The sequence below is a fragment of the Oncorhynchus kisutch genome, linkage group LG18 (assembly GCF_002021735.2).
Source record: "Oncorhynchus kisutch isolate 150728-3 linkage group LG18, Okis_V2, whole genome shotgun sequence".
NCBI classification, from domain to species: Eukaryota; Metazoa; Chordata; class Actinopteri; order Salmoniformes; family Salmonidae; genus Oncorhynchus; species Oncorhynchus kisutch.
The window spans coordinates 57,885-69,167 of NC_034191.2; the positions used below are offsets into that span (position 1 = coordinate 57,885).

Consider the following 11,283-nt stretch of genomic DNA (forward strand, 5'->3'; position numbering starts at 1 on the left):
AAAGAGACAGAACGGAGAGACAGACAGAGGGCAAGCAGAGTGACAGACAGAGGGCAAGCAGAGAGACAGACAGAGGGCAAGCAGAGAGACAGACAGAGGGCAAGCAGAGAGACGGAGAGAGGGCAAGCAGAGAGACAGACAGAGGGCAAGCAGAGAGACGGACAGAGGGCAAGCAGAGAGACAGAAAAAGGGCAAGCAGAGAGACAGACAGAGGGCAAGCAGAGAGACGGACAGAGGGCAAGCAGAGAGACAGACAGAGGGCAAGCAGAGAGACAGACAGAGGGCAAGCAGAGAGACAGAAAAAGGGCAAGCAGAGAGACAGACAGAGGGCAAGCAGAGAGACAGACAGAGGGCAAGCAGAGAGACAGACAGAGGGCAAGCAGAGAGACAGACAGAGGGCAAGCAGAGAGACAGACAGAGGGCAAGCAGAGAGACAGACAGAGGGCAAGCAGAGGGACAGACAGAGGGCAAGCAGAGAGACGGACAGAGGGCAAGCAGAGAGACAGACAGAGGGCAAGCAGAGAGACAGACAGAGGGCAAGCAGAGAGACAGACAGAGGGCAAGCAGAGAGACAGACAAGCAGAGAGACAGACAGAGGGCAAGCAGAGAGACAGACAGAGGGCAAGCAGAGAGACAGAAAAAGGGCAAGCAGAGAGACAGACAGAGGGCAAGCAGAGAGACGGACAGAGGGCAAGCAGAGAGACAGACAGAGGGCAAGCAGAGAGACAGACAGAGGGCAAGCAGAGAGACAGACAGAGGGCAAGCAGAGAGACAGACAGAGGGCAAGCAGAGAGACAGACAGAGGGCAAGCAGAGAGACAGACAGAGGGCAAGCAGAGCGACAGAAAAAGGGCAAGCAGAGAGACAGACATAGGGCAAGCAGAGAGACAAACAGAGGGCAAGCAGAGAGACAGAAAAAGGGCAAGCAGAGAGACAGACAGAGGGCAAGCAGAGAGACAGACAGAGGGCAAGCAGAGAGACAGACAGAGGGCAAGCAGAGAGACAGACAGAGGGCAAGCAGAGAGACAGACAGAGGGCAAGCAGAGAGACAGACAGAGGGCAAGCAGAGAGACAGACAGAGGGCAAGCAGAGAGACAGACAGAGGGCAAGCAGAGAGACAGACAGAGGGCAAGCAGAGAGACAGACAGAGGGCAAGCAGAGAGACAGACAGAGGGCAAGCAGAGAGACAGACAGAGGGCAAGCAGAGAGACGGACAGAGGGCAAGCAGAGAGACGGACAGAGGGCAAGCAGAGAGACGGACAGAGGGCAAGCAGAGAGACAGACAGAGGGCAAGCAGAGAGACAGACAGAGGGCAAGCAGAGAGACAGACAGAGGGCAAGCAGAGAGACAGACAGAGGGCAAGCAGAGAGACAGACAGAGGGCAAGCAGAGAGACAGACAGAGGGCAAGCAGAGAGACAGACAGAGGATGAGAGAAAAGCATTAACACTCCCCATTGTGTTTGTTTCCTGTTAATTCATTCCGTGTTCCCTGTCCAAAATGACCGCCCCATTATAGCTGATTATAAATCCATAACAATACATATATTATCACCTAATGTTGTGTTAGATCTTTTATCAACTTAAGTTCTTGTGAACGTTTCTAGTTTCGAACTTCTATTTGCTGTAGGCCTCATTGACCTGGGCTCATACAACTCGTTTTTGAGTAAAGAAAAGCATAATGTATGGATTATTTTGACTGTAACAAATACTCAGATGGAACATATTGTGCCATTCATCACTGACTACTTTGTGTCAAAGTTTAACAAGGACATTTGTTTTGAAACCATTTCAAATGTTTAAATAGTGGCAGGGGTTTACGTCATCAACCTGGGATATGGCGTATTTCTTTGGCCCTGGGGTCATGCTGATTACATTTTCAGCCGACAGCTGACCTCTCAGGTGGGGATGAAGACCAGGACAAATTCCCATTCTTTGACCGGAATGTAACAACAACCTCAGCAGGGCCCTCTTCCTCATCACTGGAATGTAACAACAACCTCAGCAGGGCCCTCTTCCTCATCACTGGAATGTAACAACAACCTCAGCAGGGCCCTCTTCCTCATCACTGGAATGTAACAACAACCTCAGCAGGGCCCTCTTCCTCATCACTGGAATGTAACAACAACCTCAGCAGGGCCCTCTTCCTCATCACTGGAATGTAACAACAACCTCAGCAGGGCCCTCTTCCTCATCACTGGAATGTAACAACAACCTCAGCAGGGCCCTCTTCCTCATCACTGGAATGTAACAACAACCTCAGCAGGGCCCTCTTCCTCATCACTGGAATGTAACAACAACCTCAGCAGGGCCCTCTTCCTCATCACTGGAATGTAACAACAACCTCAGCAGGACCCTCTTCCTCATCACTGGAATGTAACAACAACCTCAGCAGGACCCTCTTCCTCATCACTGGAATGTAACAACAACCTCAGCAGGATCCTCTTCCTCATCACTGGAATGTAACAACAACCTCAGCAGGATCCTCTTCCTCATCACTGGAATGTAACAACAACCTCAGCAGGACCCTCTTCCTCATCACTGGAATGTAACAACAACCTCAGCAGGATCCTCTTCCTCATCACTGGAATGTAACAACAACCTCAGCAGGACCCTCTTCCTCATCACTGGAATGTAACAACAACCTCAGCAGGACCCTCTCCCTCATCACTGGAATGTAACAACAACCTCAGCAGGACCCTCTCCCTCATCACTGGAATGTTCCACATCGGTTGACTATTGGTCTGGATCATATTCTGTGTTGTCTTCAACTTCTGAGACTTCCTCCTCTAATGCATCTTCACTGTCATTTCCCTTGCCTCTCTCCTCCTCACCAGTGTCATGATCAATGATATGATCAAGAGCCTCACATACAGTATATCATTTGGTCATTGTGCTGCTACAGAATGAATTGTGAGCAAGGCCTCAAAAAAGCTTTATATACCAGAGCTGCGAGACAAGTTCTATATATTATTGAAACTATGTTGCAATAACACACACACACACACACACACACACACAGTAAGACTTGTATATACCTCTGATGGAGGATCCTCCGTTGTCCCCGGGGATCCAGGCCAGGGTGATAGAGGTGGAGGAGGTGGTGGAAACAGTCAGACGGGGCTGGTCCGGAGGAACTACGGGGGGGGGGGGGCAGACATGGTCAGCGCACTACATCACAACTGGTTGACCAATAAAAGGAGGGGGACGACAGTGCACTGGGGGCTCACCTTGCACCAGCAGGTTGACAATGATGGTGTCAAAGCCCAGCGTGTTGGTGGCCGTGCACGTGTAGTACCCAGAATCCTCAGCTTTCACCGAGCGCAGGACCAGCGTGCCATTGGCCATGATGAGCCTCTGACCGTCCAGAGTTACCGGGATGGCTGTGTCCTCACTGAGAGAGAGAGAGAGAGAGAGAGAGAACAGAACACTGATGTCAACACTGATTTAACACTGGTCCAGTGGATGGTGGAGTTGGGGTTCCAGAGATGGAGGGAGGTAGTCACGGTGGTAGTGTGTCGGGGGGGTGATTGACAGAGAGGAGGGGCTGAGGAGGTTAGGGTCTCACCTGTCTTTGGTCCATTTGATGGTGGGGGTGGGTTCGCCCACTGAGCTGCAGGGTAGCCTCACCTCCTTCATCCAGGGAGTGGTCACCGTACCTCCGAACGATAGGATCTTAGCTGGTGCTGAGGGAGGGTTGTGACACAAGTTGAGAAAGAGTTGCTTTGAGAGGTAATAGGTCTGTTGTTCAAATCTAGTCAACAGTATACTAATTAACTTGAATATTTGATATATTTTCATGTAATCAATCAATGTACAATACAGGTCAGTACAGGTCAGTACAGGTCAGTACAGGTTAGTACAGGTCAGTACAGGTCAGTACAGGTTAGTACAGGTCAGTACAGGTCAGTACAGGTTAAGCGTAGGAGGACAGGTTCAAACACATTTCAACGACGAAGGAACAAAAGGATTAGAAAAGAGGGCGCATATCTGATCAAATGAATGTGACAACAGCAATGGCCTGTTTTCATTCACATGGAACCTGTTTGCATTTGGAGTCTCAGGCACACCTCCCTCCCTCCCACTGTCTTTTGCACTCTTGACGTCTTAATGCAAGTGCCCTTGTGCTGTGGCTGAATGCAGTATTGAGTGGGCCAGCCTGGAGCACACAGCCTTTTACTACTGCTGCTTATCAGCTGGCACAGACACACACACACACACACACACACACACACACACACACACACACACACACACACACACACACACACACACACACACACACACACACACACACACACACGAGAAAGAGACAGAGCCAGTCGCAGGAAGAAAGGAGCGTGTGCACTCCCTTACTCATTCTCTCTCCCTCTCGTCCTCTCTTCAATCCAAAGGCCATTGATTATACTGCCCTCCTCATTTGCCCAGTCAGACCCTCTGCTGCTCCGGGTATTAACCAGGTCTGCCCCCGTCACCTCCCTCCCTCCCCCATCCAGGGCTGTCACACCCTGATCATAGTTTGCTTTGTATGTTTCTATGTTTTGGTTGGTCAGGGTGTGAGCTGAGTGGGCATTCTATGTTACATGTCTAGTTTGTCTAGTTCTATGTTTGGCCTGATATGGTTCTCAATCAGAGGCAGGTGTTCGTCATTGTCTCTGATTGGGAACCATATTTAGGTAGCCTGGGTTTCACTGTGTGTTTGTGGGTGATTGTTCCTGTCTCTGTGTTTTGCACCAGATAGGTCTGTTTTGAGTTTTCACATTTCATTGTTTTTGTAGTTTATTCATGTATAGTTTTCCTTTATTAAACAAACATGAATCATCATCACGCCGCATTTTGGTCCGCCTCTCCTTCAACTAAAGAGAACCGTTACAGAATCACCCACCACAACAGGACCAAGCGGCGTGGTGAAAGGCAGCAGGAGCAGCGCGAGGAGTACTGGACATGGGGAGGACGAATTAGACGGAAGAGGACCCTGGGCTCAGCCAGGAGAATATCGCCGCCCCAAAGAAGAACTGGAGGCGGCGAAAACGGAGAGGCGCTGGTATGAGGAGGCAGCACGGCGACGCGGATGGAAGCCTGAGAGTCAGCCCCAAAAATGTCTTGGGGGGGGGGGGGGCTCACAGGGAGTATGCCTACGCCAGGTAGGAGACCTGCGCAATCTTCCTGTGCTTACCGGGGGGCTGGAGAGACCGGGCAGGCACCGTGTTATGCTGTGAAGCGCTAATTCAGCTCCGCGTATCGGCCGGGCTAGAGTGGGCATTGGGCCAAGTGCCATGAAGCCGGCTCTACTTATCTGGTCTCCAGTGCGTCTCCTTGGGCCGGCTTACATGGCACCAGCCTTGCCGGGACCATTCAACCGGGTAAGGTTGGTCAGGCTCGGTGCTCAAGAGCCCCAGTGCGCCTGCACGGTCCGGTCTATCCGTCACCACCTCCACGCACCAGCCCTCCGGTGGCAGCCCCCCGCACCAGGCTGTCTCTCCGGCTCATCCTTACAGGTGCTCCCGCCTGTCCAGCGTTGCTGGAGCATTCCTCCTCTCCAGCGCTGTCGGAGTCTCCCTCCTGTCTAGAGCTGCCGGAGCCTCCCGTCTGCCCAGCGCCGCCTGAGCCACCCGTCTGCCCAGCGCCGCCTGAGCCACCCGTCTGCCCAGCGCCGCCTGAGCCACCCGTCTGCCCAGCGCCGCCTGAGCCACCCGTCTGCCCAGCGCCGCCAGTGCCGCCCGTCTGCCCAGCGCCGCCCGTCTGCCAGGAGCCGCCAGTGCCGCCCGTCTGCCAGGAGCCGCCAGTCTGCCAGGAGCCGCCAGTCTGCCAGTGGCCGCCAGTGCCACCAGTCAGCCAGGGGCCGCCAGTGCTGCCAGTCAGCCAGGGGCAGCCAGTCAGCCAGGGGCCACCAGTGCCGCCAGTCAGCCAGGGGCCGCCAGTGCCGCCAGTCAGCCCAGAGGCGCCAGACCCCCTCAGCCCAGGGGCGCCAGAGCCCCTCTGTCCCGAGCTGCCCCTCAGTCCAGTGGGGTCATTAAGTAAGGTCGCCGTGGCTAGGAGGCCACGGAAGCGGACAAGGTGGGGGACTAAGACTACGGTGAAGTGGGGGCCACGTCCAGCACCAGAGCCGCCACCGCGGACAGATGCCCACCCAGACCCTCCCCGATAGGTTCAGAGTCCGCACCTTGGGGGGGGGTACTGTCACACCCTGACCATAGTTTGCTTTGTATGTTTCTATGTTATGGTTGGTCAGGGTGTGAGCTGAGTGGGCATTCTATGTTGCATGTCTAGTTTGTCTAGTTCTATGTTTGGCCTGATATGGTTCTCAATCAGAGGCATGTGTTCGTCATTGTCTCTGATTGGGAACCATATTTAGGTAGCCTGGGTTTCACTCAGTGTTTTGCACCAGATAGGGCTGTTTTGAGTTTTCACATTTCATTGTTTTTGTAGTTTATTCATGTATAGTTTTCCTTTATTAAACAAACATGAATCATCATCACGCCGCATTTTGGTCCGCCTCTCCTTCAACTAAAGAGAACCGTTACAAGGGCAGGTTAGCTCATCTGAGCAGTTCCCCCTTAGCTCCTCATATCCTCATTAAGAACACTGGCCTCTGTCAGACAGCACACTCCCCATCAATCGGGAGTGGATGGACAGAAATGACAAGAAAGAGGAGCGAGAGGGGAGAGAGAAAAAGTGGGAGAGAGAGACAGAGAGAGAGGAGATGGAGGGGGAGAGAAATAGGAGCGATGAATAGAGAGAGGAGAAGGAGAGAGGGAGAGAGGAGATGGAGAGAAATAGGAGCGATGAATAGAGAGAGACAGAGAGAGAGGAGATGGAGGGGGAGAGAAATAGGAGCGATGAATAGAGAGAGGAGAAGGAGAGAGGGAGAGAGGAGATGGAGAGAGGGAGGAGATGGAGGGGGAGAGAAATAGGAGCGATGAATAGAGAGAGGAGAAGGAGAGAGGGAGAGAGGAGATGGAGGGGGAGAGAAATAGGAGAGATGAATAGAGAGGAGAAGGAGAGAGGGAGAGAGGAGATGGAGGGGGAGAGAAATAGGAGTGATGAATAGAGAGGAGAAGGAGAGAGGGAGAGAGGAGATGGAGGGGGAGAGAATAGGAGCGATGAATAGAGAGAGGAGAAGGAGAGAGGGAGAGAGGAGATCGAGGGGGAGAGAAATAGGAGCGATGAATAGAGAGGAGAAGGAGAGAGGGAGAGAGGAGATGGAGGGGGAGAGAAATAGGAGCGATGAATAGAGAGAGGAGAAGGAGAGAGAGGAGATGGAGGGGGAGAGAAATAGGAGCGATGAATAGAGAGAGGAGAAGGAGAGAGGGAGAGAGGAGATGGAGGGGGAGAGAAATAGGAGTGATGAATAGAGAGAGGAGAAGGAGAGAGGGAGGAGATGGAGGGGGAGAGAAATAGGAGCGATGAATAGAGAGAGGAGAAGGAGAGAGAGAGGAGATGGAGGGGGAGAGAAATAGGAGCGATGAATAGAGAGAGGAGAAGGAGAGAGGGAGAGAGGAGATGGAGGGGGAGAGAAATAGGAGAGATGAATAGAGAGGAGAAGGAGAGAGGGAGAGAGGAGATGGAGGGGGAGAGAAATAGGAGTGATGAATAGAGAGGAGAAGGAGAGAGGGAGAGAGGAGATGGAGGGGGAGAGAAATAGGAGCGATGAATAGAGAGAGGAGAAGGAGAGAGGGAGAGAGGAGATGGAGGGGGAGAGAAATAGGAGCGATGAATAGAGAGGAGAAGGAGAGAGGGAGAGAGGAGATGGAGGGGGAGAGAAATAGGAGCGATGAATAGAGAGAGGAGAAGGAGAGAGGGAGGAGATGGAGGGGGAGAGAAATAGGAGCGATGAATAGAGAGAGGAGAAGGAGAGAGAGAGGAGATGGAGGGGGAGAGAATAGGAGCGATGAATAGAGAGAGGAGAAGGAGAGAGGGAGAGAGGAGATGGAGGGGGAGAGAAATAGGAGCGATGAATAGAGAGAGAGAAGGAGAGAGGGAGAGAGGAGATGGAGGGGGAGAGAAATAGGAGCGATGAATAGAGAGAGGAGAAGGAGAGAGGGAGAGAGGAGATGGAGGGGGAGAGAAATAGGAGCGATGAATAGAGAGAGGAGAAGGAGAGAGGGAGAGAGGAGATGGAGGGGGAGAGAAATAGGAGCGATGAATAGAGAGAGGAGAAGGAGAGAGGGAGAGAGGAGATGGAGGGGAGAGAAATAGGAGCGATGAATAGAGAGAGGAGAAGGAGAGAGGGAGGAGATGGAGGGGGAGAGAAATAGGAGCGATGAATAGAGGAGAGGAGAAGGAGAGAGGGAGAGAGGAGATGGAGAGAAATAGTAGCGATGAATAGAGAGAGACAGAGAGAGAGGAGATGGAGGGGAGAGAAATAGGAGCGATGAATAGAAGGAGAAGAGAGAGGGAGAGAGGAGATGGAGAGAGGGAGAGATGGAGGGGGAGAGAAATAGGAGCGATGAATAGAGAGAGGAGAAGGAGAGAGGGAGAGAGGAGATGGAGGGGGAGAGAAATAGGAGCGATGAATAGAGAGAGGAGAAGGAGAGAGGGAGAGAGGAGATGGAGGGGGAGAGAAATAGGAGTGATGAATAGAGAGAGGAGAAGGAGAGAGGGAGGAGATTGGAGGGGGAGAGAAATAGGAGCGATGAATAGAGAGAGGAGAAGGGAGAGAGAGAGGAGATGGAGGGGGAGAGAATAGGAGCGATGAATAGAGGAGGAGAAGGAGAGAGGGAGAGAGGGAGATGGAGGGGGAGAGAAATAGGAGAGATGAATAGAGAGGAGAAGAGAGAGGGAGAGAGGAGATGGAGGGGGACGAGAAATAGGAGTGATGATGAGAGAGAGGAGAGAGGAGAGAGGAATGGAGGGGGAGAGAATATGAGCGATGAGGAGAAGGAGAGAGGGATGAGAGGAAGATGGAGGGGGAGAGAAATTAGGAGCGATTGAGTAGGAGAGAGGAGAAGGAGAGAGGGAGATGGAGGGGAGATGAGGGAGTGAAATAGGGAGCGATGGAATGAGGAGAGGAGAAGGAGAGAGAGGGAGAGAGGAAGGATGGAGAGGGGGAGAGAAATAGGAGCGATGAAATAGAAGACTGAGAAGGGAAGAGAGGGGAGGAGATGGAGGGGGAGAGGTAAATAGGAGTGATGAATAGAGAGAGGAGACGGAGAGGACGGGAGAGAGGATGGAGGGGGAGAGGAAATAGGAGCGATGGATAGAGAGAGTAGAAGGAAGAGAGGGAGAGAGGATGATGGAGGGGAGGAGAACTAGGAGCGATGAAATAGGAGACGAGGAGAAGGAGAGAGGGAGAGAGGAGATGGAGGGGAGAGAAATAGGAGCGATGAATAGAGAGAGGAGAAGGAGAGAGGGAGAGAGGAGATGGAGGGGGAGAGAAATAGGAGCGATGAATAGAGAGAGGAGAGGAGGAGAGAGAGGAGATGGAGGGGGAGAGAAATAGAAGGAAGCGATGAATAGAGAGAGTTAGGAGAGTGGAGAGAGGAGAGAGGAGATGGAGGGGGAGAGAAATAGGAGCGATGAATAGAGAGAGGAGAAGGAGAGAGGGAGGAGATGGAGGGGGAGAGAAATAGGAGCGATGAATAGAGAGAGGAGAAGGAGAGAGGGAGAGAGGAGATGGAGAGAAATAGGAGCGATGAATAGAGAGAGACAGAGAGAGAGGAGATGGAGGGGAGAGAAATAGGAGCGATGAATAGAGAGAGGAGAAGGAGAGAGGGAGAGAGGAGATGGAGAGAGGGAGGAGATGGAGGGGGAGAGAAATAGGAGCGATGAATAGAGAGAGGAGAAGGGAGAGAGGGAGAGAGGGAGGGGAGGGGGAGAGAAAATAGGAGCGATGAATAGAGAGAGGAGAAGGAGAGAGGGAGAGAGGAGATGGAGGGGGAGAGAAATAGGAAGCGATGAATAGAGAGAGGAGAAGGAGAGAGGGAGAGAGGAGATCGAGGGGGAGAGAATAGGAGCGATGAATAGAGAGGAGAAGGAGAGAGGAGAGAGGAGATGGAGGGGAGAGAAATAGGAGCGATGATAGAGAGAGGGAGAAGGAGAGAGAAGGGAGATGGAGGGGAGAGAAATAGGAGCGATGAATAGAGAGAGGAGAAGGAGAGGGGAGGAGATGGAGGGGAGAGAAATAGGAGCGATGAATAGAGAGAGGAGAAGGGAGAGAGAGGAGATGGAGGGGGAGGAGAGAAATAGGAGCGATGAATAGAGAGAGGAGAAGGAGAGAGGGAGGAGGAGATGGAGGGGGAGAGAAATAGGAGAGATGATAGAGAGGAGAGGAGAGAGGGAGAGAGGAGATGGAGGGGGAGAGAAATAGGAGCGATGAATAGAGAGGAGGAGGAGAGGGAGAGAGGAGATGAGAGGGGGAGAGAAATAGGAGCGATGAATAGAGAGAGGAGAAAGGAAGAGGGAGGAAGATGGAGGGGGAGAGAAATAGGAGGCGTATGAATAGAGAGAGGAGAAGGAGAGAGAGAGGAGATGGAGGGAGAGAAATAGGAGCGATGAATAGAGAGAGGAGAAGGAGAGAGGGAGAGAGGAGATGGAGGGGGAGAGAAATAGGAGCGATGAATAGAGAGAGGGAGAAGGAGAGAGGGAGAGAGGAGTGGAGGGGGAGAGAAATAGGAGCGATGAATAAGAGAGGAGAAGGAGAGAGGAGAGAGGAGATGGGGAGGGAGAGGAAATAGGAGCGATGAATAGAGGAGAGGAGAAGGAGAGAGGGAGAGGAGAGAGAGATGGAGGGGGAGAAATAGGAGCGATGAATGGAGAGGAGAAGGAGAGAGGGAGAGAGGAGATGGAGGGGGAGAGAAATAGGAGCGATGATAGAGAGAGGAGAGGAAGGGGAGGAGATGGAGGGGGAGAGAAATAGGAGCGATGATAAGAGAGAGGAGAAGGAGAGAGGAGAGAGGAGATGGAGAGAAATAGAGCGATGAATTAGAGAGAGGAGAAGGAGAGAGGGAGAGAGGAGATGGAGGGGAGAAAATAGGAGCGATGAATAGAGAGAGGAGAAGGAGAGAGGGAGAGAGGAGATGGGGAGAGAAAATAGGAGCGATGAATAGAGAGGAGAAGGAGAGAGGGAGGAGATGGAGGGGGAGAGAATAGGAGCGATGAATAGAGAGAGGAGAAAGAGAGAGGGAGAGAGGAGATGGAGGGGGGAGAGAAATAGGAGCATGAATAGAAGAGGAGAAGGAGAGAGGAGAGAGGAGATGGAGGGGGAGAGAAATAGGAGCGATGAATAGAGAGAGGAGAAGGAGAGAGGGAGAGAGGAGATGGAGGGGAGAGAAATAGGAGCGATGAA

General features: G+C 52.4%; 1 protein-coding gene across 1 annotated transcript in view; it reads right to left on the reverse strand.

Moving 5' to 3' along the window:
• The window catches only part of LOC109909351 (Down syndrome cell adhesion molecule-like protein 1 homolog), a gene marked incomplete at its 5' end in the record, with an annotated part of 41,409 nt that overhangs the window by 6,577 nt on the left and 23,549 nt on the right, over positions 1–11,283 (reverse strand). Inside the window, 3 exon segments of the mRNA XM_031796279.1 lie at positions 3,035–3,133; positions 3,227–3,390; positions 3,565–3,682. Coding sequence (XP_031652139.1) covers positions 3,035–3,133; positions 3,227–3,390; positions 3,565–3,682 — 381 coding nt within the window.